At 34.2% G+C, this 26,742-nt stretch overlaps 1 protein-coding gene across 2 annotated transcripts in view; it reads right to left on the bottom strand.

The window, feature by feature from the left end:
- The window catches only part of GNAS (GNAS complex locus), a 289,283-nt gene that overhangs the window by 138,726 nt on the left and 123,815 nt on the right, over positions 1 to 26,742 (bottom strand). For both annotated transcript variants that reach the window (XM_078149881.1, XM_078149882.1), the window contains exon 2: positions 24,217 to 24,289. In XM_078149881.1, the coding sequence (XP_078006007.1) occupies positions 24,217 to 24,289 (73 nt within the window). The remainder of the gene's footprint in view (positions 1 to 24,216; positions 24,290 to 26,742) is intronic.

Genomic DNA, 26,742 nt, shown 5'->3' with positions numbered 1-26,742 from the left:
GATACATATGAGCATCCAAAGTATAGAGATAGACAAATGACTTCAAATTCCAGCTTTGCCATTCATTATCTTATGTGACCTTGAACGAATCTCTTCACTGTTTTGGATCTATGAAAGGAAGAGGCTGAACTACATGACATCTAAGATCCCTATACACCACGCCACCTAGCTGCCCCATTTTGTTTGTTTGTTTGTTTGCTTTTTTGTTAGGCAATCGGAGTTAAATGACTTGCCCAGGGTCACACAGCTAGTAAGTGTTATGTGTTGTGTGTCTGAGATCAAATTTGAACTCAGGTCCTCCTGACTCCAAGGCCGGAGCTCTATCCACTGTGCCACCTAGCTGCCCCCCTACATGATATCTAAGACTCCTTCTAAGTTCTAAAAATCTATGAACCAGGACTTCTAGGGGCAGAACCAAGATGGCAGGGTAAAGAAGCATTCAGCCAAGCTCACCCAAAATTCCCCTCCAAACAACTTTAAAATAACACCTCAAATAAAGTTCTGGAGTAGCAGAGTCAACAAAAGGTGAGAGTGAGGCATTCTTCCAACCTAAAACAACACAGGTCAGAAAAAGAGATCTGTGACACAGAGGAGGAAGCTATCCTAGAGCCCATATGGATGAAAAACCAGTGGTGGGACTAAATAAATGGTAAGGTGACCTAACAACTGGTCAGAAAGAGATTACAGGGCACCTCTGTGCTAGCACTGAATGAAGTACAGATGCTGTTTGGCAACTCTAATGCCTATATCCATGTCTGGGTCACAGTTCAAGGGCAGAGAGAAGCTCTTTCAGTGAAGAGGGAGTAGAAACCCTAAGGGCAGTGTCATTTCTGGCCCCAAGAGATCAGAGACTCTGAAGAACAGTATCATTTCTGGTCCCAAGGGAGAAAAGGCCCAAAGAAGCAGTAAAGATTACAATCCCAAGAGGTAAGGGGTCCTTCCTAGGTAAGGACCACAGTGGAGGGCAAGATAGCAGTGACCACACCTCTTCCCAGATTTTAACACCTTGGAAGCACTGAAAACTTCTGAAACACCAGAACTACCTCTGAAAACAGCAGTGCAAGAAAAACTTTGAAGCTTGAGACAGAGTTCCTCCACACAACTACCAGAAACAGCACCCAACATTAACATAAAGTTCCAAATCAAGAATTAGGGTGGAAAAATGAGCAAACAAACAACAAAAAGAACCTAATCACAAAAAAACTATTATGGTGAAAGGGAAGATCAAGAAACAAACTCAGAAGAAGACAATGAAGTCAAAACATCTACAAGCAAAGCCTCAAAGAAAAGTATAAATTAGATACAAGGCCAAAAAAAATTCCTAGAAGAGCTAAAATTTTATTTTCAAAATCAAATAAGAGTAGCAGAGGGAAAATTTAGGTAAAGAAATTAATGAAAATTATGAAAAGAGAACAGCCTGGTAAAAGAGACAAAAAAAAATACTGAAGAAAATAACACAAAACAGAACTGGCCAAATAGAAAAAGAGGCACAAAGATTTACTGAGGAAAATAACTCCTTACAAAAGCAGAAATGGCCAAATGGATGAAAAGGTATGACTACGTAAGATTTATACCAGGAATATGGGGCTAGTTCAATATTAGGAAAACCATCAGCATAATTGGACATACAATAACAAAAATTATATGATTAGGATAATAGATGCAGGAAAAGACCTTTGACAAAATACAACACCCTTTCCTATAAAAATACTAGAAAGCATAGGAATTAATTGAACCATTTTTTTTAATTTTGATGAGGCAATTGGAGTTAAGTGACTTGCCCAGAGTCACACAGCTAAGTGAGTGTTATGTGTCTGAGGTTGGATTTGAACTCAGTTCCTCCTCACTTCAGGGCCAGTGTTCTATCCACTGCGCCACCTAGCTACCTCAAGAATTTACCTTTTTTTTTTTTCGGGGGTGAGGCAATTGGGGTTAAGTAACTTGGTCAGAGTCACACAAGCTAGTGAGTGCTATGTATCTGAGGCCAGATTTGAACTCAGGTCCTCCTGACTCCAGGGCCGGTGCTCTAGCCACCGAGCCACCTAGCTGCCTCTAATTGAACCATTCTTAAAGCAAGTAGTATCCATCTAAAACCAAGAGCAAGCATCATCCTTTATGGGGATAAACTTGACGCCTTCCCAATAAGATCAGTTGTAAAGCCAGGATATCCTTTATCACCTCTATTATTCAATGTTGCACTAGAAATGCTAACCATAGCAATAAGACAAGAAAAATAAATTTGCAGGAATAAAAACTGGCATGAGTATACAAAACTATTACTGTTTGCAGATGATATGATGATATAGAACCCTTACAGAACCCTAGAGAATCAACCAAAAAAACAGTCAAAACAAATAACAACTTCAGCAAAGTTGCAGGATATAAAATAATCACAAAAATCATCAACATTTCTATATACTACCAACAAAACCCAATAGGAAGAGATAGAAAGAGAAATTCCATTTAAAATAACTGCAGACAATATAAAATACTTGCAGATCTACCTGCCAAGACAAACCCAGGGATTATATGAACACAATTACATAACACTTCTCACACAAAAAGTCAGATCTAAACAACTAGAGAAATATTAATTATTTGTGGGTAGGCTGAGCCAATAAAATAAAAATGGCAATTCTACCCAAGTTAATTTACTTATTCAGTGCCATATCAACCAAATTACCAAAGAATTATTCTACAGAGCTGGGAAAAATAGTAACAAAATTCATCTGGAAGAACAAAAGCTCAAGAATATCAAGAGTTTCAATTAAAAAAAATGTTAAAGAAGGTAGCCTAGAAATTCCAGGTTTCAAACTACATTACAAAGTGGTAATCCTCAAAACAATCTGGTACTTATGGCTAAGAAACAGATTTACAGATAGATGGAATAGATTGGGTACACAATACACTGCAGTAAATTTCCATAGTAATCTAGTGTTTGATAAACCCAGAGATCTAAGCTTTTGGGGGAAAATTCAACATTCAACAAAAATTGCTGGGAAAATGGAAAGCAGTTTGGCAGAAACTAGACACAGACCAACATCTTCCACCATATATGAAGATAATGTCAAAATGGATAAATGATTTAGACATAAAGGGTGCTATCATAAGCAAATTAGGGGAGCATGGAACAACATGCCTGTCAGATCTATGGGCAAGGGAACAGTTTAGGGTCAAACAAAAGATAGAATAGATTACAGGAAGCAAAATAGATAATTTTGATTACATGAAATTAAGAAGCTTTTGCACAAATCAAAATAATGCAGTCAAAATGAGAAGGAAAACAGGAAACTGGGGAGGTGGGGGGACATTTTGCAACAAGTTTCTTTGATAAAGGTCTCATTTTCAAAATATGTAGGGAACTAAGCAAATTTTATAAAAATAAGAGCCATTCCCCAGTTGATAAATGGTTGTAGGATATTACCAGGCAGTTTTCAGAAGAAGATACCAAAGCTATCAAGAGCACATGAAACATTTCCATAAATTACTACTGATCAGAGAAATGCAAATTAAAAAAACTCTGAGATACCATCTCACACCTATCACATCGGCTAACATGACAGAAAAGGAAAATGACAGACGTTGGAGGGGATGTGGAAAAACTGAGACACTAATGCAGTATTGGTGTAGTTGTGAACTGAACCAGTCATTGTGGAGAACAATTTGGAACTACACCCAAAACTGTCATACCTTTTGACCCAGCAATACTACTACTAGGTCTATACCCCAAGGAGATCAGAGGAAAAGGACTTAAATGCACAAAAATATTTATAGCAGCTCTTTTTGTGGTGGCAAAGAATTGGAAATTGAAAGCATGCCCATTGATTGGGGAATGGCTAAACAAGCTGAGACTGTGATGGAATACTATTGTGCTATAAGAAATGATGAGCAAGATGGTTTCAAGAAAACCTGGGATGATGTACATAAACTGAAGCAAAGAGAAACAAGCAGAACCATGAGAACATTGTACACAATAACAGCAATACTGTAAGGATGATCAATGGTGAAAGACTTAGTTACTCTGATCAAGACAGTGATCCAAGATAATTCCAAAGGATCCATAATGAAAATGCTATCCACCTTCAGAGAAGGAACTGAACTCTGTATGCAGACTGACACATACTTTTTAAACTTTCCTTATTTTTCTTCTTCTATTTTGTGTTTTCTTTTTTAACATGAGTAACATGGAAATGTGTTTGGCATGATCTCACAAGTATAATCTAAATCAAAGTGCTTGCCTTCTCAAGAAGGGGGGAGTGGTAGGAGGGAAGGAGAGAACTTGGAAATCAAAATTTAAAAAAAAAATTATTAAATGTATATACTCTTTGATCCAGTAATAATACTATTAGGTCTATAGCCTTAAGAAATAAAAAAAAAAAGGAGAAGGAGAGGGAAGAGTTTATTTGTACAAAAACATTTATAGCAGCTCTTTATGATGACTTAGCTATTCTCAGGAATACAATGATCTAAGACAATTCCAAAGGACTGATGATGAAAAACGCTATCTTCTTCCAGAGAAAGAAGTGATGGCATCTGAATACAGACCTTCTTTCTTTCCTTTTCTTTCTTTCTCCTGAGGTTTTTCCCCCTACAAAATGACTACTATGGAAATGTTTTACATGATTCTACATGTATAACCTATATCAGATTGCTTACTGTCTCAGGAAGGGATAAGGGGACGAAGGCAGGAATAGAATTTGGAATGCAAAACTTAACAATGAATGTTTAAAATTATTTTTATGTGTAATTAGAAACAAAAGAAATATTAAAAATTTTAAAATAAAAAAATAAGTATCCATTGACTGGGAGGGAAAGATTGTTAAAACTTTTATATATAATTGGGAAATATTTAATGAAATAAATAAAAATAATTATAAAAATAAAATAAAAACTTGTGAACCTATGAAGAAAGAAAAGAAGCCAAAGAATTTTAGGCTTCTCAGAAGCCTCATGACTATATATCATGAATACTTCAAGAAAAAAACCATAACATGTCTGACACAGAAAGCATTAAGCATCACAAAAAATGAAAATTACTCTTTCAATAATCAAGAAACTAGTTAGAGACGTTAGTCATTTTAGAGTTAGCGATGTGCAATTAGGACATTGATTGGTTAGAGCAAAGGTCAAAACCCAATACCAAACTAGAAGGATAAGAGACAAAAAGATGCTGTATGCAATTACAACAGCAACCCTCCCCCACAAGTAGGACAACTTGACCTGTTCCAAAACAAAACAGAAACTATCCATACTGGAAAATAGACAATGGATAAAAGGAAAAGACACTGGCTGTGTTATACCCCCCACAGAACTTTTAACAGGTATAAAATAATCACTACTAAAGAGTCCAGAAATCACTGTAGCCAGCAGACCAAAGAGACACAGCAATTAAGGATAATACAAACTTGTTTGTAAAATGTTGTAGAATATGATAAATGATCATGAGCAGTACCAACTCACACAACAGCAAAAAGTGACAAGTGAAAATGAGTATATAGAAAGCTAGGCATGATACACAGTTAATTCCAAAGAACACAGAAAGTTGAAAGCAGAAGGGTAACAAAATAGTAGAATTTTGTCTTGTTTTGTTTTGGCTTTTTAGGCAATTGGGGTTAAGTGACTTGCCCAAGGTCACACAGCTAGTTAGTGTCAAGTGTTGGGTCTGAGGCTGCATTTGAACTCAAGTCTTCCTGACTTCAGGGCCGGTGCTCTATCCACTGCAAAATAGTAGAATTTTGCAGAATTCTAAAAAAAAAAGTAGAATATGCTTACTAACGTTTCTATCAAGTATCTATTTTTTAATGACTGCTGATACTAGAACTATAACATCTTAATGCTTGATAAAACAGGCACAGAGGTGGCTCAGAGGATAGAGTGCTGGGCCTGGAGTCAGGAAGACTTGAGTTCAAATCTGGCTTCAGACTCTTACTAGCTGTGTGATCCTGGGTAAGTCACCTGACCTTGTTTGCCTCCGTTTCCTAATCTCTAAAATGGCTAGAGAAGGAAATGGCAAACTACTCTAGTATCTTTGCTAAGAAAACCCCAAATGGGGTTATGAAGAGTCAGACATGACTGAAATGACTGAACAGTAATAAAGTTTAATATAACATAAAGAAGTAAAAATGATACCCAAGAAGATGATGAGACTATTACTTGGACCACACCAAGTACACAGAGAAAAATTCTGTAGTGGGGTCATCGCAACTGGAAAACAATGAAGGATGGCTTTTCAAACTCTGTTAGAAGGGAGGATACCAAAAGATAAGAAAAAGCAGAAATGGGTCAGCTAAGTGGCGCAGTGGATAGAGCACCGGCCCTGAAGTCAGGAAGACCTGAGTTCAAATCCAGCCTCAGACCCAACACTTGACACTAACTAGCTGTGCGACCTTGGGCAAGTCACTTAACCCCAACTGCCTAAAAAAAAAAAAAAGAAAAAGCACAAATGATATGATTACAAGAAAAAAGGCAAAGAGCAGCAATTAGTGATCCATATGTGTAATTTTTCATCTCTACGGGGGCAGCTAGGTGGTACAGTGGATAAAGCACCAGGCCTAGAGTTAGGAAAACTCATCTTCCTGAGTTCAAATCTAGCCTCAGATATTTACTAGCTGTGTGACCCAAGGCAAGTCATTTAACAGCGTTTGCCTTAGTTCTTCATCTGTAAAATGAGCTGGAGAAGGAAATGAGAAACCACTCCAGTATCTTTGCCAAGAAAATCCCCAATGGGGTCAAAGAATCTGAAAGGATTCAACAACACCACATTGGAGTTCTCACCAGAATACCAGAGACCATACCCTGGGGGGTGTTAATCCACTCAGTTTACTTCCTGCCCTGAGGCTGAGTTGTCCTGATTGGTGAGTAAGTAAAAATAAAAATATATAGTCTGACACTTGATACTTACTAGCTGTCTGACCCTGGGCAAGTCACTTACCCCTATATGTATGTATGTATGTACGTATGTATGGTCCAAATATATCTAGCTGGTTCCAGACCAGGCCACAACTTCACATTCCGTCCAGCCATCCTTCCTGATGCGATGTGATTACCCATTTCCCTTTTGATCTCTTATTTAGGGAATAATAATCAAATCAATATTACCATTGCTTCTGGAAAGGATATGTCAATCAACTGCTCTCTGGCTCTACTGTACATCCCAGTGACTCCCCAAATGAAAACAACCTTGCTTGACCACAATTCCCTTATATTGTAGTCATGTCCATTATGATTTAAGTTCCCCCAGGGTAGGGATTGTTTCACTTTTGTACTTATAACACCAGCCCTCAGCACAGTGCTTGATACTTAGCAAGTGTCTAGTCAATGATTTTCATTGTTTCATTATAAAATCTTTATGATAGTTTTATAGATTCAGCAGCAATGCTCTTAGCCTCACTTCCATGGCTTAGTCATTTGTGATTACAATATTTCCCATAAATTGGCTCTAGAACCACAAAGCTAGATGGTGCAGTGGAAAGCACTGGGCTACCTACAAGTAAGAAAAGACCTGAGTCCAAACCCAGTCTCAGACACTTACTTTGTGCGACCCTAGAAAGGTCCTATAGCCTCTCACTGCCTCAGCTTCATTAACTGTAAAGTGAAGAAAATACCATTATCTCACCCGCAGGGTTGTTGTAAGAATCAAATGATTTAATATTTGTAAAGTATTTAGCATAGTGCCTGGTAGATGATAGGGGCTTCGTAAATACTTGTTCCCTTCCCATTCCCACTTCTGAGTGGGCTATTCTTCATTTTTCTCTGGTTGCCACTGGTCTCTTCTTCCCAAAAAAATCACCTATTTGGAGGAGAAGGTGAACAGCAGTTTTATTACTTCTGCCTCCAACCAGCTTTTAAAATTCCAAAAGTAAGGCAGACTCCAAAGGACAATCAAAAGACACAATAGGCATAAGTGGGTTGCAGCATATCATTACCAACAATTGACATTAGAAATTATGTAAAATGTATCATTTTGGAACTATATGATAAGAAAAAGAGACAGACAAGTCATGTAACAAGGGCAAAGATACAGGGCTATACTAGTAACCAAAAACAGTGAAAAGATCTGGAGGAAGGCCTCTAGAGAGATCCTCTATGAAAATTTATGAGAAAACATGAACCATAATCATAGAGGATGAAAAGGTATGAATGAATTGCAAACTTTTTTGAGAAACTAACACTATCAATGAGATCACAAATCCACTGTGTTATTAAAGTATAAGTAGTTAGGAATGATCCTTGAAAGCCCAGAACCTGACTGCAGAAACAGTGCCAACAATGAGGAGTCCAATTAAGTATAACAGACACAGACATGCCAAGTGATCCCTCCCGGAGGGCTGAATTAGTTTGAATGAATCAAAAATGAGACAAATCTGACAGGGTGATAGGCCACAGCTCAGTATCATTTTTAAAAGTCAATTCACTAAGTCCAAGACACAAACTCCAAGAGGAATCCAGCTCCTAATAGGGTGAATAGAAGACTCATGGAGCAGGAAAAAAAAAGGGAAGCTATGATAATCCATGTGGAGTTAAAGAGCATTTGAGCAAGTAGAGGCAACTGCTGCAAAGAGGCCAGATCATCAGAAGGGAGGCTGGTTGGGACAATTAATTGGGCATCAGGAATATTGGGCAGATGCTTTGTTGCTAAAACTCTTGAAGCCTGGACTATAAACTTCAAGGAAGTAATTCTATATCTCTTTTCTACTCAAGGGCTCTCTTACAGAAGACTGAGCCTTTTCCTTCTAAGTATAGAAAAAGTCTATTTACCTCTATTTGTTTTATACATTTATTTTGTCTTTATAAACAGTATTAACCCCAGGCCTTCGCTAATCTGAGTGAACTTACTGGAAATGAAGTTGAGAGAAGGTAACCCAGGGGGAAACATCTCTAAAGAAAAGATAGAGATTAAAACAAGGTGTTTTTGGCAAAAGTGCTTTCTTTGTCTTGGGACTTGAGGAATGGGGGGGGGGGAAGATAAAGAAAATTACAGATTTTTTGAGACCCATCTGGGTGATATTTAGGTAGAATGAGGAGCAAATAGAAGTGGTTGAAAAATCCTGATCTCCACATACTCCACCACTGCTACACAAGTATAAAAAAATTAAGCAAATTGCTTAATACAGTCACACCAGAAAGTGTAGGGAATCTGATTAATAAATAAAAGATCAATGTTTCTATTCACTTACTGTTCATACCACCGATTCACAGTGCCTTAAATTAAAATAAAATTTTATAGTAGATATAATTATTTTTAAAGTAACAGAAAAATATATTTTTTCCATGAAAGTTACAAAAATGTTCCTGTTTTTCAAGATGACAGAAGAATAATTTTTCTTTTTTAAGACTACAGTTATTCCTTCCACATCACGACTTTCTCCATCTCAGTTTCTATGTATCACGGGTTGGCATAAGAAATTAAATGGGAATTCTTTGGGAGTTTTGCAGAAGCCACAGACAACACGCAAAAGCCAGCAGATGACACAGAAAAAGTTTAGAAACTCAGAAATGCATAAAATAAATGTATAGTATTGTATAATATCAACATATTTTATTTTTTAATACCATAATAATTCAGACATGTTCTCTGGTGTAAAAAAAATTTTACGTGGATTTTCCAGACCATGGGAGCGCCATGCCCATAACCCCCATGATGTGGAAGAGATAACTGTATTTTTTTATTTCATCCTCCAGAGTTCTAGAATTTCTTAAAAGGAAAAACTAAGTGGTATGTTTTCATGAAGAAATGTATTTTCAAAAAGCCTACACAGCTAAAACTAGAGCTACGTATGAGTGGCCACAATCAACTAATTTTAACAGATAAATTTTGATACAAATAACCAATTCAAAATCAGAACTAATGCAAAAAAATAGAAACCACATATAAAATATGACTATTCTCATAATCCTAAACTGATACATCCAGTCCTGAAATCTAAAACCCACTTTTTTCTACAGCTGTAACTAATTACAGATCAAGTATAGCCAAAAAAAATCACACTTTGGACACTTAATTTGCTCTGGAAATTTTCCTAAGAAATTGTTTACATTTTGCATTTTCAGAAAAGCACACAATACTCCTAATCTGCTTCAACTGTTTCTATGAATTGGGTTTCTCCAATGACCTGTCCTCTTAAAAGAATTTGCCTCCAAAAAATTGATTAACTCAACATTTAAGGGGGAGAAAAGCTATTCCAAAACATCATGATTAAGTATCTTCTACCAAATTTTTTTTAAGGCAGTTGGGGTTAAGTGACTTGCCCAGGGTCACACAGCTAGTAAGTGTCAAGTGTTTGGTCTGAGGCCGAATTTGAACTCAGGTCCTCCTGACTTCAGGGCTGGTACTCTATCCACCGTGCCACCCAGCTGCCCTCATTCCACCAAATATTTTAAGTATGTCTTCTGATCTTGTAACCAATGTAATGAAATTTAGTATTATATAATAAAATTAATTTTGCATACTTATTCTCATGTACAATTAACATTTACTAAACGCCTACTTGTACAAGAAATTATGGAGACACTGAGGTAAAAAAATGAAGATAAAAAACCTAATCCTTATCCCCAAGAAAGGATTTTGATAAGTAGAATAGAATCAACAAGCATTTATTAATCACTTACTATGTGCCAGGAACCGGCTAAGCACAGTAAATGACAGATATAGAGACAAGGAGGAGAGAGCGTTCCAGGCACAGTGAAAGGGGCTGTACATATTTTTGAAGAGTTCGGAGAAGTCAGATAAGGTTGGGAAACAATGAAAGGTGCAGTTTGGCTAACATAGTATGCAAATAGAAGTAATTTAAAATAAAATAGGTTGGAGATCCATTATAAGTACCTGGAAAATAAGTTTATATTTCATCCTATTCTAGGGAGCAGGGGAATGACATGATCAGATCTGCACATTAGTAAGATTATTTTGGCATCTGTGTGGAAGATGGACGGTAGAGAAGAGTCACAGGGAAGACTAGTTCTGAGGCTATTGCAACCATCAAAGAAGGATATGAGGAGGGCTAGAAATAGGGTAATGGCAATGTGCAGAGAGAGGAGGACAGATGGGAATGATAGAATGGAGCAGTTATATAGGATTCCACAACCAACCAGATATGAGAGAAGAAAAAGAAAGAAGAGTCAAAGATCACTTAGAAATTTTGACTTTGGTTAACTGGGAGAATGATATAGCCACCAACAGCATTAGAGAGGTTGATAAGAGAAGCAGGTTAGAAAAATGAGAACAGTTTTAGATATACTCAGTTTGAAGCACTGATAAGACATTAAAAGTATCAATATTAGAAGTGCAGTTGGGAGATGCAAGGCTGGAATTCAACTGCTAACTTTTATATAGAGGTTAATCCTCACAATCACCCTGGGAGGCAAGTGCTCTTATTATTCTCATTAAACAGATGAAGAAATTGAGACAAACAGAAGTTAAGTGATTTGCCCAGGATCACACAGTTTTAATAAAGTATCTGAGGTCACATTTGAACTCACGTCTTCCTGAATCCAGGCCCAGAACTATATTCACTGAGCTACTTAGCTGTCTTGACACTTTAGGCTTGATATATAGATTTGATATAGATTTGTATGTGTGTGCATGTGTGCGTGTGTGTGTGCACATACATCCCTGGTACTGAATCTTTTTTTTTTTTTGGCCAATTGGGGTTAAGTGACTTGCCCAGGGTCACACAGCTAGTGTCAAGTGTTTGGTCTGAGGCTGCATTTGAACTCAGGTTCTCCTGACTTCAGGGCCGGTGCTCTATCCACTGCACCACCTACCTGCCTCCCTCTGGTACTGAATCTTGGGGAATATTCAAGTCTCTCATTCAGATTTAGAAAAAATAAGGAGAGAGATGAATCAGCAAAGAAGAGAATGAGGATTATTCAAACAGGTAGAAGAGCAAGGAGAAAACAGCATAATAAAACCTGAGAAGAATTCTTCAAGCATCAATTCAGGGGCTACTTACTCCATGAAGCCTTCCTAGTCACTAATACTCTCTCCCTCTTCAAATTTCCTAGTCCGATAGTTATTTCTGTATATGTTGGTTTGTCCATCCTCCTCAACATTAGAATAGGACCTCCTTTGAACAGAGAGTATTTTTTTCTTTGCATCCTGAGTGCCTGGCACAGTGCTTTGCACATAGTAAGCCCCTTAGCAAATGTTTGTTGAATTGATGTTACTCCTCTAATAAAAACTTTCAATGACTCCTTGTTGCCTAACAAATATAAGTCAAATTATTCAGGCTTAGTGTACAAGGCCTTCCACAATCTTGCACCACTGTACCTTTCCAACTTAATCTTGCACCACTGCCTTCCACATGTATTACTGTTCCATTTAAAGAGGCTTACCTGATGCCCCCTGTACTTATCTCCCAGGCTATCCTGCCTTTCTGTCTTATGTCATGCTATTCCCTATGGCTGGAATAGAAATCTCATCAAAATTCTTATCCTTTAAGCCCCAGATAACATATCATCACAATGAAGCCTTTCCATATTCCCCCAATCTATACATCTCTTTTGCCTCTAAGGCTTTTCATAGCAGGCATACATCATAGGATCAAAGATTTAGCAATGAAAGGGACATTGAAAATGATCTAGTTCTACTCTCTCAATTTACAGTAGCAGAAAAGAAAGTAAGGCCCAGAGCTGTTAAGTGACTTGTCCAAGATCACAAAGAGATTAAGTGGCAGTGCTAGGATTTGAACCCAGTAGTCTTTTCACTGTACCACGCTTATTTTAAATTTATCTTAGTTGAGCATGTATCATATTCGGGACTGCAAATTCTATAAGGATTTATTTAATTGTTTTATTTTATCTAGCACAGGCCTCAACAAATAGTAAAGTCCTAACAAATGTTTGTTGATGGTGAGCTACCCAAGATAACAAATCATAGTGTAATAGGATTTGAATCTAAAGAGTTTCTCATTTGAAATTCTATATTCAAATAAAGCCATCAGTTCAGTAACAGATTTAATTCAGTTCAGTAATAGATTTGATAAGTTCTCCTTTTTAAAATATCATATAAATGAATTTCAATAGTTAACAGATTGGCTCTTGCAGTTAGGGAACTTATTAAGTTCAAGTTTTTTCCACAATAACTACTTAGCAAACATTAACCAAAATAAATACCCATAGAACAATTAAACTTCCTCTTGCAAATACAAGGATTGCATTATAGCAAATAAAGCACCAACCTCTCCAGATGAATATGAAAACGCGTAGCTTTGTTGCATGAAATAATGAAAAGTGAAATAAATAGAACCAAGATAAGGTTGTATAGAGTAACAGCACTACTGTTCAAAGAATGACTAAATTATTTTGAGTATTATAAATATTCAAATCAACTACAAAGGACCTATGAAGAAAGATGTTATCCACCTCCAGAGAAATAACTGATAAACAGAAGTATGTGTAGTATGGTTTTACATAATACAAACATACATACACACATATCCGTGTGTAATAGAGGCCTTTTATAGTGCAGGGTGGGGAGGAAAGGACAAAAGAATATAAAAAATGCACAGCAGAGAACAAAACTCAGAAGGAGCACAGAAAAGCAGGGTAGCTTTGAAAATAATATATATAGTATTTATTGCATAGTTTTTTCAAAAAAAAAGTGAACAGTGTGAAATAGAGATTTATGGTTTCATACCGAATTCTCTTTTTGTGTTTTGCTGTATACATGGAAATTTTTTGTCATTTTGTATTTACGTTTAAAATAAATAAAAAAAGAAAATGCACAGCTGTATTGATTTAGCATAAGACATTTTTCAAAGGAAATTTTAGAAATTATATAAGCACAAAGGTATTCATTTTTCAATAGAAGTTATATTTTTAAAAGAAATTCTCATTTTTTTGTTATGGACGTTATTATGAATCTCAAATGAATCAGTCCATAATGAGTCAATAGATGAATGTTTTATTATTGTTTTAACATTAAGTAATTCCTTTGGACTCAATATAAAAATCAGGAGTGAATAGAAATATATTAGGGAGAGGGATTTCATAATTTAGGAAACAATCCTAGAATTGAGCTAATTGCTTACTGTCACACAATTCAATCCAAATACCATAAAACTAAATATTAAACAATTTTAAGTTTTCAGAACAAGCTGAGGGCGAATCAAATTTAGTTATCCTATTAGACCAATTTTCAGAATTTAAATATTTATATTCATAATGTATTGAACAGATAATATATTTATTGATTCCCATATATTCTCAAGAGAAATACACAATAACAAATAGTCATAATAAAACTGAGAGACTATTTTAAAGAGCAGAAATTCTTACATACAAATTATATATAACCACATATACAAGAATGCTACTTTTAGAAGCAAAATAAAAAGTTTACTATTTTCAAGTACTTTGTAATTATTTCCTCCAAAAATAACTTTCCTCATTTACATTCACAAAATTTGTATCATTTAGTCTTTTCTGGTCCTACCCTACTACATCTTCTTTTAGATTGCCAATCTTTTACTGTTTTAAATACTATTGAAGATGTACCTATTTTGAAAATTACAGTTTAATAAACTTCCCAACTAATTTTTAACTAAAAACATGCTCTAAATATGTTATGAGTTTCTTAAGTATTAATTCCTGTGGCCTCAAGGCCACAGGTTCCCCACCCCTGTAATATTCATAAAATATGTAAAAATTAGTTATATGTAAATATTAATGCATATGTATATATATCAGTAACATAGATACTAAGGATCTGTAATTTCACCATCATGAGGAGCTCTATGATGTAGCAAAGAGGTTCTTAACCTGGGGTGTATTAATTGTTTAAAACAATTTTGATAACTGTATTTCAATACAACTGCTTTCTTTTGAAAGTCTATGCATTTTAAAAATGTTATTCTAAGAAAGCATCTGTAGGCGTCAACAGATCACTAAAGATGTTCATGACAAAAGAAAAAAAAAAGACTAAGAATTCCCAGTACAGGAACCCCTTTTGCAAATGTAGCTAGACTGAAACCTTGGCAATGCCTTAGTAGATAAACACTAGGAAGTTGCCTAAGGAACAAAAGTTAAGTATTTTGCCCAGGGTCACACAACTAAAGTCAAATGCTCTATTTGAACTGAGTTCTTCTTTATTTTTATATCTTCTCATTACACCATGCTTTTTCCAACATAAAACATATGAGAGTGATGAAGTACGTCTGTTATACATCCATATGTGTATAATTTAATTTTTACATTTAACAAATAGTTAAAAGAAAAAGCAATAATTCACATACCTAAAGGGACAATCATACAACTAGTTCTAAGGTTATCACTCCATGGCTAAATTGGAATATCTATTGAGATTATCTGTAGTTAGAGGGAAGAATTCCGCATCTCTGCCTAAACAATTAGCTCATTGCTCTTGGGAGTCTAGAGGGGTGCAGCAGGGACAGATAATTGTTTTCTGGTGCCTATGCTAAATGAACATCAGTAGGTAGATTCTATGGTGATTTATTTCACAATCCCATTGAGAATATGGCAAAGAAACAGGTGGCTAATCCCACCAGATAACTATCTTTATAACACACAAAAGGAAAAAAACCAAGATGAATTTTGCCCACAATTTCCTGGTACAAAAATATTTTCTCCTTTTATGACTATCAGAAAAGTATTTGTAACAACATTTTAAAATAAATAAGCTCAATATAAGTAGTCTTCAATTTAAAGTACCTAGAGAGAAAGTCAAAAGGTCACAAATAGCTAATACAAACATTTACATGCCTTTTTTCATTTGTAGTGCAACTATAATTTTTTAAAAAATGTTTTTTCTCTAGTTCAACAAACATCACTAAATATAAACTTCTGTCATTTTAGATTTGGTTTTGGGGGAAATGGGATTATGAAATAAAAATACAAGATTAATATTTACCTTAATATAGATTTCAACAAGAAAATAGCAAATAGTATATGACAAAAATTATAATATATCATTCCTATTTAGATGTTATCATTCTCCTAATGAAGAAAATTATGAAAGTTTGTAGCAAAATTAGTACCAAAAATTGTTTCTGACTCCTACTTTAGTTCAAAGTCCTACATCTTCTACTTCCTTTTTAACTGTGTAATGTAAGATACTACATCTATCTAATGGAGCACAATCTGAAAAGCTTTGCAAGGACTACAATCTAACCAATAGATATTAAGAAGTTTCAAAAAACCTAAAACCAAACTGATAGTTATCATCAAAAATTAATACATATGACATATCAATGGAGTTCAAACTTACTGAATATACTAAAGAAGATAAATAGGTTAATTTTTAGGGATGTACTGGCCAACTGGCATCATAATAATATTTGAGGAGAATCACTTTCAGCTGCTCCCTCCCATGAGTATAATCACCAAACACTCCTCAGAAGGAGCACATGTTCATCTGTGTCCTAAAAAAATTAGCACTGTAAGGAGTTGGTGTTAGCGCTGCAAAGGAGATGGGAAAGTTGAGCCATCAAAGTAGGAAAACAGTGCAACTATGCCAAGAGTAAAGCATACAACAGGCAGTTAGTGTATCTAAGGATAAAAGACAATGCAACCATTGCTGATGTATGTGAGACTGGCCTTATAATTCTGTGGACAGATGCATAGCACTACAATATGTTCCCTTTCAGTGTTCTATGCCTGTGGCCAATTTGACCCTTTGCCAGAGGCCCAGCACAGTCATTTAGAGCAATCTGTGATGACTCTATGTCTTCAGGTTCAACAGAAGTTGTATACCTGTTAGAATCCTCTAACACTACTCCTGCAGTTAGGATGTGCCCAGTAGGGAACAGAAGTGTGACAACGAGAACCTTGCACATCACATTTTTTACAGATTGCCAATGCGTGCCAAAGATGATATATGAAGCAAGTTTAGAATAGTACTAAGGAAAAAGGACATTGAGGAAAAGAGTGATCTTTGGGGGAGAGAGGAAGCAAATAAGGAAGGTAAAAATATATAGTAAGATATAATCGTAAGTAGCCTAATACTGTAACACATTTCTGACCTTAAAAGTCAACTACTTTGTTCTAACGTCTAATACAGTGTAGCATTGAAATAACTTTTTTATCAAAGAGTGTGAAATCCCTGGTTCTTACTGAGGGAAAAACTAATGGCAGTAAAATTCATTCTTAAGTGTTTAGGATGAACATTGATATATCCTCTTCTCCTCAACAAAAGGATTAAGTTGATCCTTTCTTGCTTTGGTCCGAATAAATTATATGTGTATGATAAAACAAGGGAGCGGGACAGGACCTATAATTTCATTGGTTTAAGGAACGTCCAGATGAGGAAACTCTCTCTTTGAATGCAGGTCAACACCTTTTCCAAAGTATAGTGTTAGATTGCTGCTTAGAGCAGTGGCACCAAAATCAAATAGAAACAGACAAAATGAAACCATACATAAGGATTATTGCAGGCCATACACTGACATTTTAAAATGAAATATTATCTGCTTTAGTGTATGTTTATTTATTTTGTTAAATATTTCCCAACTTGCATTCTAATCTGGTTCTGCAATCAGAAGAGCTGTGGACTGCATGTGGCTCCTGGTTGGCATTTTTGACACCACTGGCTTAGAGCACTGAAAAGTTAAGAGACTTGTCAAGGTTTACACTGTCAGTATGTATCAGAGACAGAATCTGAACCCAGGATATCCTGACTTTAAGTTGGGTACACTATGCCATGATATCTTCTGCATGACAAAAGTATAAATTGAAAATAAAATTCTCCACAGTCTCATATACATACTACAAATGTGAAGAAAGAAGATGAAGAAATAATAATAAATGACATCTAACAATTGGATGGTCCTTTAAAATTTTTAAAGCATTTTATATATATTACGTCATTTAAATTTAACAATAGCTCTGTGGGCTAGGAACATTATCCATATTTTACAGATCAGGAAACTGAAGTTCACACAGACAAATCATTGTCCATGGCCACAAAGCTATTAAGTGCCAAAAACAGTTTATTAACCCAGGTCTTCCTGATGCGAAGTTTAATACTCAGCTTTAAAAAAAAGTTAATGTCCCTAAAGAAAACCTAAGATATTAACAATTAAATTATGTCTATTTTTAAGTTACATATGTAATCCTCTTCCTTAGCTTCCTTAGTACATCAACAATCAGAAAATTCAAGTACCCAAGACAAAAAATATATATTGAGGCACTAGAAATAATCTTCAAAATATGTGAAAACTGGCCAATTATTAATCTTTCAGACAGGATGAGACTAGCCTTCTTGTAACTAAAACAAGATCTTTATTGGAAAAAAAACAGGCATTATTTCACAGACTGGTGACAAATCACAAAAGATAAATAAGATAGTAAAATTATAGGATCATATGATTCAGAACAGAGAAATTCTCTAGTTAAATCTTTTGATTTTATTGATGAGGGAAGTGAGATGCAAGGGTGCTAAGTTACTTATCCAAAGCCACAAAAATAATACGTAGTAGAGGTGGAATACAAATATAGAACTTTCAACTCTAAATCCAGGCCTTTCTCCACTGTACCACACTACTTTGGGCATAATTACAATATAATAATTATGTTAACAAAACATTATTTAGGAACAGAAATAATTCCTGTATTTTTTTCTAAATTATCCTGTTCTTCAGTAATTTAATCAAAGTTAATGTATTTTCCTGCAATCAAAACATAAGAAATAAATCTGCATGTTTAATTTTCAGGTAAAAAAGCAAACCTTCCCTTTGATGAAAGCTAAATTATTTCACAGCACTTTAAAAAGTGCTGACATTAGGTAACCTGTTTATCATTTTGTTTAGTGTAAACTAATAGTTCCACCGGCTCCAGATAAAATCCTAATTTACACCAAGTAAATGAATGATCCTATTTGCTTGTAAACACTCCCAAGAAGGTTATCTTTTGGAGTACTAAAATGGAGTTACAAAACTTGAGTTTAAATCATACCAGCTCTGCCACTAACTATACAGATGACCCTGGGCAAGTCATTAAACCTTTCAAGGCCTCAGTTTCCTCATCTGTGAAATAAGTGAGTGACCTGACCTAGATAATCTCTAAGGTCCATTTGAGATCTAAGACTGAATATTTCCTCTTGAGTTCAAGAACCATTGTTTCTGATACCACTGTAGTAAGGAAAAAAAAACATGGAGTTGGAAGAGATAAAAATAAAAAAACACTATGACCTACATGAAGAATTCCCCTGTATGTCATTCAAAGGCTAAATATAACAATCTCTGAGATTACCTATGGCTTCTTCCACAAAGGAACCAGGCTGGGGATTTCATTTCCTCTTTTTAAAAATAGAAGAAAAGAGAAGTTGTGGCTTAAATGTCTTATCTGTACCACAGAAGAGCTCATCTATATTGATTTTCTAAAAATTAAAAATCAATATACTTCTCATTTAAAAAACTCCAAACAAAAACTTTTGAAAATTCAATGTGTAAAATAAATGTATAATTAATAAATAAAATATGTGTAATTGCCTACCAAACTAAGACAAAAAAAACTTTAGTAAACAATGGCTGCATCCTTTAAAAATGAATGCAGTACCCAGTTTTAATCATAATATTTACCCAATGGGTACACTGTAGATTATTATTGCTTAACTAACCTTGTAAAAAGACATCGCCCTGTCAAGTGTTGGGGCAAAAGTTAAAACTAAAATGAACTTTCCTTCATGGCTAAAGCATCCAAAGTCCATTTCAGTACTTTTCTCTTTTTATTGCATATTACTTTAACAGACACTATAAATTACAAAACTGAAGTGAAATTTTCAGAATCTTATGGAAAGCAAAATTTCTAAGCTTTTAAAAAATAGTAGTAGTGCTGGTAATTCTGGGGAATATATAGTTTGTCTCATAAAGTTTATAATCATTGACTATATTTAAAATTGTCTCAAAAAAGAAAAAACATACACCCAACTACTTTACCCAATGACCAAAAACAACTATTTTCAGTTTTCTCTGAAGATGGACTCTGATACTTAGTTCTATTTCTGGCAAAAAAAAAAAAACAAAAATAAAAACACAACAAACTGACAAGATATTCTGACAGGCCTGGCTTTTGTTAACATAGTACTTTAACTCCCACATTCTGTACAATTCTCCCCATTCTGTCTTTATTCTTTTACATCTTAATAATACGCAAGGAGCAAGAATTGAACAGTCTACAAAAAAAACCTAATTTTGAAAGTTCATAAATATGTAGAGTACATTTTAGTTCATAAAAGTTATAGTTTTGTCAATAGTATCCTGGCTAATGTACATTAGAACTCAAACAAGTAAGCCCTTTTTTCCATGTTCACATGATAACTATCCTCTTTTATACTCTAAAGACTAAAGTCTAAAGTATATATTTTTTGCAACTTCTAGAAATTGTAATGAAAATGAGCCAACTTCAAAGATTAATCCCTCCCATATAGCAGCCCTTGAAACATACACATAGACTATAAAAAACAAATTGAAGCAGTAATGTATTTTGAAATATATAACACTGCAGGATGTTTTACTTGTTGACCGATAATAACATCTGTAAAATTTTCATAAATGTGTCAAGAATTAAGTATTTTAGAATCATTTTGTGACAAGTGTAGGTAACTTATTAACAACATATATGCACAGTAAACTCATAAATGTATGTATTTATGACTCATTCCAAGTCATTCATAAAATAGAAAAAGGTCAACCAACTCAGGTAGACTAATCTTCCTCATTTTAAGACTAAAGATCCAAACAATTGGAAGTTATCTAATATATACTATTTAAAGGGAGGGGGGGTAAATGGCTCCTAATGTGTTTGATTTGTATGTGAATTCATTCAATAAATTCTAGAATTTCAATAAATGATTCTGTCATGAGAATGTAGTATTATTTTTAACCTTTGAAATTCAATGAAATGCACTGACTTTGCAATGAATTGTTATAGTCACAATAAGTACAGACCTCAAAATAACTAAAATGTTGAATCACATTTGAAATCACCCTAAAGCAATACACATGGACATCGTTAAATGCAATATTCTTTCATAGTTCATTACAGTGTATGCACAGTACTATGGGTTGTGTTTTTTGGGGGGAGGGAGGGGAAGGTTATAATTTGTTTTTTGTTTGTTTAGCTCTTTACAAGCAATATTAGAAGTCTCAAGTTCATGACTTGGGATCATAGGATTCAGAGATAGAGAGGAATTAATATAAAACTTAAATTAGTCTGTAGTTGCCATGTAGTTAACAAAGCTTCAATCTGAGGTCTGATTGCTAACTTATACTACCTACTTATAACACCTACTTTCTCACCTTTGTGAGTCAAATAATCAGTCACATCAAAAATACAAAGGCAAATCTACTATTTTAAACTCAAAAGGGCGTTTTCTATTTTAAAGAATTTAACAAGTTTAATGACAGTTTTGGAAGCACCCTAAACAGGCAACTGGATATATTATGATTTTTGATATACATCATAACTTCAAATATAAAATTGGATGTATTTAGGAGAGTACTAGATGGTCAATTTAATCATCTGGTATATTAGGTTGTTAAAAATATGCACTTCAATTATAAAATCCTGGGTCTTAAACACACTAATGTAACTGATTAAAATATTAAAAATTGTATACAGACATATACAAATAATAATTCATATGTACATAGTACTTTTAGATCTACATTTCACTTTCCTCACAGTAACTCTAGAAGGTAGTCAATGGAAGTATTATAATCCTTGTTTTAAATATGAAGAAATTGAGGTTCATTTGCATATTCATCCTCCAGGTGAGATGTCAGAATCATGACACAAACCCAGTTCTGACTCCAAGTGCAGAACTTTTCTCATTACACAATACTGCCTCCCTATAAAAGACATTTATGAAAGAATCATGGGATCATAGATTTAAAGTTTGAAGGGACTTTGGTGATCACTTAATCCAACCAACTCCTTCATCTTATAGATGAGAAAACTGAGGCCTGTGGACGCTTTAAGACTATTTTAAAACAGAACAGCATACAACACATGTAGTTATGAATTCTAAGATGAAACTGTCAGAGCAGTAACCCATCAATAAAGGACACTGAAGTGTTTATCAGGGCTACAAAAATAATTGTGATTTAAGCCACAAAAATTTTCTGACAAATAGAATACCTTTGTTGAATTTCTTCTATTTCACCAGTAGAAGCACCATCATTTTTGTTTATATAGAATTTCAATGTAGTCAACTTGGTAGGCTACTGAGCTGCCAAAATTAACTCTGTCACCATATACTACACACACGCTCACCTCACAAAGTCACACAACCACTGCTAAAATATCTCCTTTTTGTTTTTTTCAAACCAGCATTTTTGCATGCATTTATAAAACTATTTTGTTAATCTCCAATATTTATAAATGCATCAAAACAAACTACTAATGTATAAAAACAAAACACTAATATAATCCTAAATTCTAAACTACATCTAGTTAAATACATCACTTTATTATCTTATACATTTAAAATTCTATGCTTAAGTCTAATTATTTTACAAGGAGAGATAAATTATGCTTTGGCTTAAAGAAAGACTAGGTAGTTTAATGAGTCAGCAGATTACTCCTTATCCTGACAATGACACTGATTTTCTGTATTACTTGGGTAAGTTATTTAACCTTCAACTGTAAAAACCTCTCTGCCTTATTTATAAAATAGTGGGAGTCATCCTCTGTTCCTAACATATTTTGTGATAACAGAATGACATATATGAAAACATTTTGTATTCTTGGGAGAAAGGTAATATATAGATTACATTTCTATAATCCCACTCTTTTTCAGCAAGATGAATAATAAAATAATAAAATAATACCCTACACATTTTCCGTCATTCCACATGTTATGCTTAGTTTGAATTTCCATTACAGCCAAAGAAAACTAGATAAACTCCTAGAAGTACATAAGGAATATCTCATTTTAATCCTTACAAATGTTTTGAATATTCTTGGTACTAATTTTATAAAGGAAATGCTGTCTCTCAAGTGAAAGCATTAACTCTCCTTACAAGTTAAAATGTATTATGCCAGACTTCTGAGAAAATTATGAATTAAAATCTTTTTCCAAAAATCAGGACAACTGGTAGTAAATTCATATTTTTTTAAAAAGCTATTTAACTACAAAGTTCACCAAACTTTTTGGTATATCCACTCTATGCTAAGAAAGTAGTAATAGCTTCTCACATATGTTCCAAACGTCCTTAAAAAAAGACATCCTAAACATTATTATTATAATTATCATAACAGTCGAAATATAACCACAATTAAACGAGCAATATAAGCAAAAACTTTTGAAAAATGACAATTATTTAAAATGACATTAGCATTTTAATGTTTATCTCAATACTTCTTTCAAATATTTTCAGAATATCAAGATACTTTATTATAGACACCAAGTGCAAACAGGAAAGACTTTCCCTAGTGTTTTGAAAGATGAAGATTTTATGCAAAGAATTTTTTTCTGACCCAAGTTAAACAAATAATAGTAATGGAGAATAAGTAAAAGGCAAGTCACATAATGCAACCATGACAATGTAGGATCTAAAGATTCTATAAATAGATTAACTGGCAATAAGAACTGACTTTCAGGCTTAATGCTCTCTTCAACTTAATCATCAAAAGATTCAACTGAAATTTGTCAATACATGTATGAAAATATTCAACCAAATAACTTTAGCCGCAAAATGAAAAATATTTAACAAGGCCTCACATACCTTATAAACCCAAAGGTTTTATATGAAAATGATACTGAAACAAAGTTTCCTTACTAACATTTAAAAACTGTACTGTTTTCCACATTGAAATCTACCAGAAAACAATGTTGACAACTTGAGGAATCAATGTGACATAGAGGAGGTAAATTATTATCAGCTATGTTGTGAAAGAAACTGCAACAAAAACTTATGCTCAAGTTTGTTACACAAAACCTTGATATGACCAAGGTTATCATGAGGCTAAGTGTTTTTAGAGTTAACTATCCTCCAACTAAAATATATTTAACCTGAAAAGATTTTTACAAAACCATTGGTGATTTTGCTTTTGTTTCAGAAAGGAAGGAAGAAAGAAGGAAAAAGAAAGAAAGAAGAATGAGATGCAGGAAAAAAAGATGACTAATTCTTTAATGTAGGCTAGTAAATTTAATTCTATCTGGCTACTCAGTCTCATAAACATTTTTGTACATCCTGTAAAAGTACAAAATATATAACTGTTACTAAATATATTATAGGACTAAGGAATGAAGGCACTTACTCAGCATTAAATCCATTGACGTGCAAGATCCTCATCTGTTTTACAATTGTGCTTTTACCAGATTCACCAGCACCTAGAAAATGAAAGTAAATCAGTTTATGCAGGAAGCTCGAAAAGACACTCAGGACACATAGGGCTGTTTTTTCCATACACATGATTAAAAAATAATAATGGAGACATTAACAGTAATCCTCCCTGAAACTCCAGTTGCAATGTAAATTAAAACAAGTGCATAGTTGAAGTAATTATTAGCTCTGGGTCCTCTTCAAGTATCTCACCATCAATTTGTCATAGGATAAAAAAAAAAGGATTTTTTTTAAACTGTGATAGAGAAGTGGCATAGAAAAAGAATAGGATGGTTTTGTCATTTAGGGAAAACTCAAAGTTAATTTCTGAAACTACTCCCTTAGCACATCATCATTAAATAAAAATGTATGTGTGTATGATACATATGAATTTATATAAAAACTCACATACAGATATATGGGAAAAGATATATAACAGTTAAAATATCCAGGAGTTGCTCCTCCAAAACAAAGTCTAATAACTTCAGTTCTCTCCACACACACTTGAAATGCTACATTTTAATCATTAGTACCTCAGAAAACAGCCTCTCACTTTATTTATTTCTCTACTTCTGGGTTACAATAGGAATTTACCTCTAACACGTCAACATCCATCCACTTACCCACTCTTCCACCAGCTACCCAATAAATAAAACAACTATGGCTTCTGGTCTAGATCTTTCTGGACAAGACATCAATGTTCCAGTTAAAAGTCAAAGATTTTCTTTCTTATTTCCTTCATTCATTGTCTTCCTGCCCAAAGTTCCCTTCCTAGTACCAAACTCAATACTTTTTCACAAGAATTACATTAATGTTAGGTTGGAGCATCCATTAAGGGGGTGGGGAGGGAGAGACATATTCTGTACTTTGATCATAAGAAGGAAAAGTACTCCTGGAAACCACTGTATTTCAAGGATTCTAGACCCTGAAGATGCCTCCATTTTGAAAATCTCTTTCAATTTACAAAGTGCAATTATGTTGAAGAATTATTCTCTACTAACCTAGATGAGGTGTTTTTTTTAAATTTTGCTTTCTGTAGTATACACATGCCAACCAGAGTTTCTTCATTGACAGTTTTTTGCCCTCCCACACAAACCTGTTCAACCTTTAACTACCCTGACCCCAAGGCCTCTTGCTCTTCTTCCCTTTTTACCAACCCACTAATCAGTATCTGTAAGAGTTAAAAATACTCTCTATGAAAAAATTTTCCAAGCGGATAATGTACCTTAGGGACTTCTGGCCAACATGTCAAAATATAAAAAATATTGATGAAACAGCACCAGAAAAGAGGAACTACTAGGAATGTGTATGGTCATAACTTAGAAACATTAACATAAATACATCATATGGATTATTTAAGAATAATTTGGAGAATACTATTTGTTAATTTTGAACCATATACCATGTCAAATCACAATATAGTCATGGAATAGAACACCTTCAAAATATTCACCTATGGGACAACTTACTGCCCATAGGCAGTACAGTTTTTAGATTCTGAGACAAATTATGCCGGCAGCTTGGGCTCTTGTAATCAAAATTCCACATAAAAAGTATCTCTATCCTTAAACAAATCACTCTTTACTTAACTTTCATAGGTCAGTGGCAGATCCTAGGACTTTTAAGGTTTATTCTTTGAATATATGCTGCTAATATACATATTAACACATATGATAAAGTCCTACCATTATGGAACATGTAATTCAAAAAATGAAACACTGATTCAAAAACTGCACATAAATAACAACAAAAATATTTTATCTCTTAAGCTAAGAATTTTTGGTTTTCACAAACATCTGGACTTGAATAGCAAAAAAGGTAGGCCATGAAAATAAGCATATTTTTTAAAAAAGTGTTACTACACCAATCTGATTTTTTGAAATGTTAATTACCTTGGGAAGCAGGGGGGAAAAGGCATTCCAGTTCTTAAGTGAGTAGATACTTAACTGTATTTTTTAAAAAAAACTATTATTAAATAGGAAACTTCCATCCTAATGCATGCTTGTGTAATTCTCCTAATCATGTCTACAATTTGTTTTAGGCCTCTTCCTCTCTTCAAAAAAGAAATTAAAGTAGTAATAGTGATGATATTCTCCCAAAAGTTAACAAGAATTAACCCCTTTCATCAAAGGGAAATAATCATCAAGATAAATCATGCATTTGAAATATACAATTTCTTCTTCTGACTTATAAATAATACCTGGGGTAGGGAAACAATCTTTTTAAATACAAAACTTCATGTTTCAATTTTACTCAGTTTTGTTTTTTGCCAAGTCCGTTATAAGTGACCCAAATAACAGAAAAATTATGTTTTAAAAGAACTGACTTGTTGGGGGTAGGGGGGGCAGCTTCACCTGCTCCTACAACCAACGCTGGCATTTGCTTTTAAATTACTGCATATTTTGGTGCGGGAAATCAGGTTGTAAAGAAAATGGTGATTTTGTCATCATTAACCCTGTAC

The sequence above is a fragment of the Phascolarctos cinereus genome, unplaced genomic scaffold, assembly GCF_003287225.1.
Source record: "Phascolarctos cinereus isolate Bilbo 61053 unplaced genomic scaffold, phaCin_HiC Scaffold_2;HRSCAF=192, whole genome shotgun sequence".
In the NCBI taxonomy this organism is placed as follows: domain Eukaryota; kingdom Metazoa; phylum Chordata; class Mammalia; order Diprotodontia; family Phascolarctidae; genus Phascolarctos; species Phascolarctos cinereus.
This window is presented reverse-complemented; position numbering and strand designations above follow the sequence as displayed.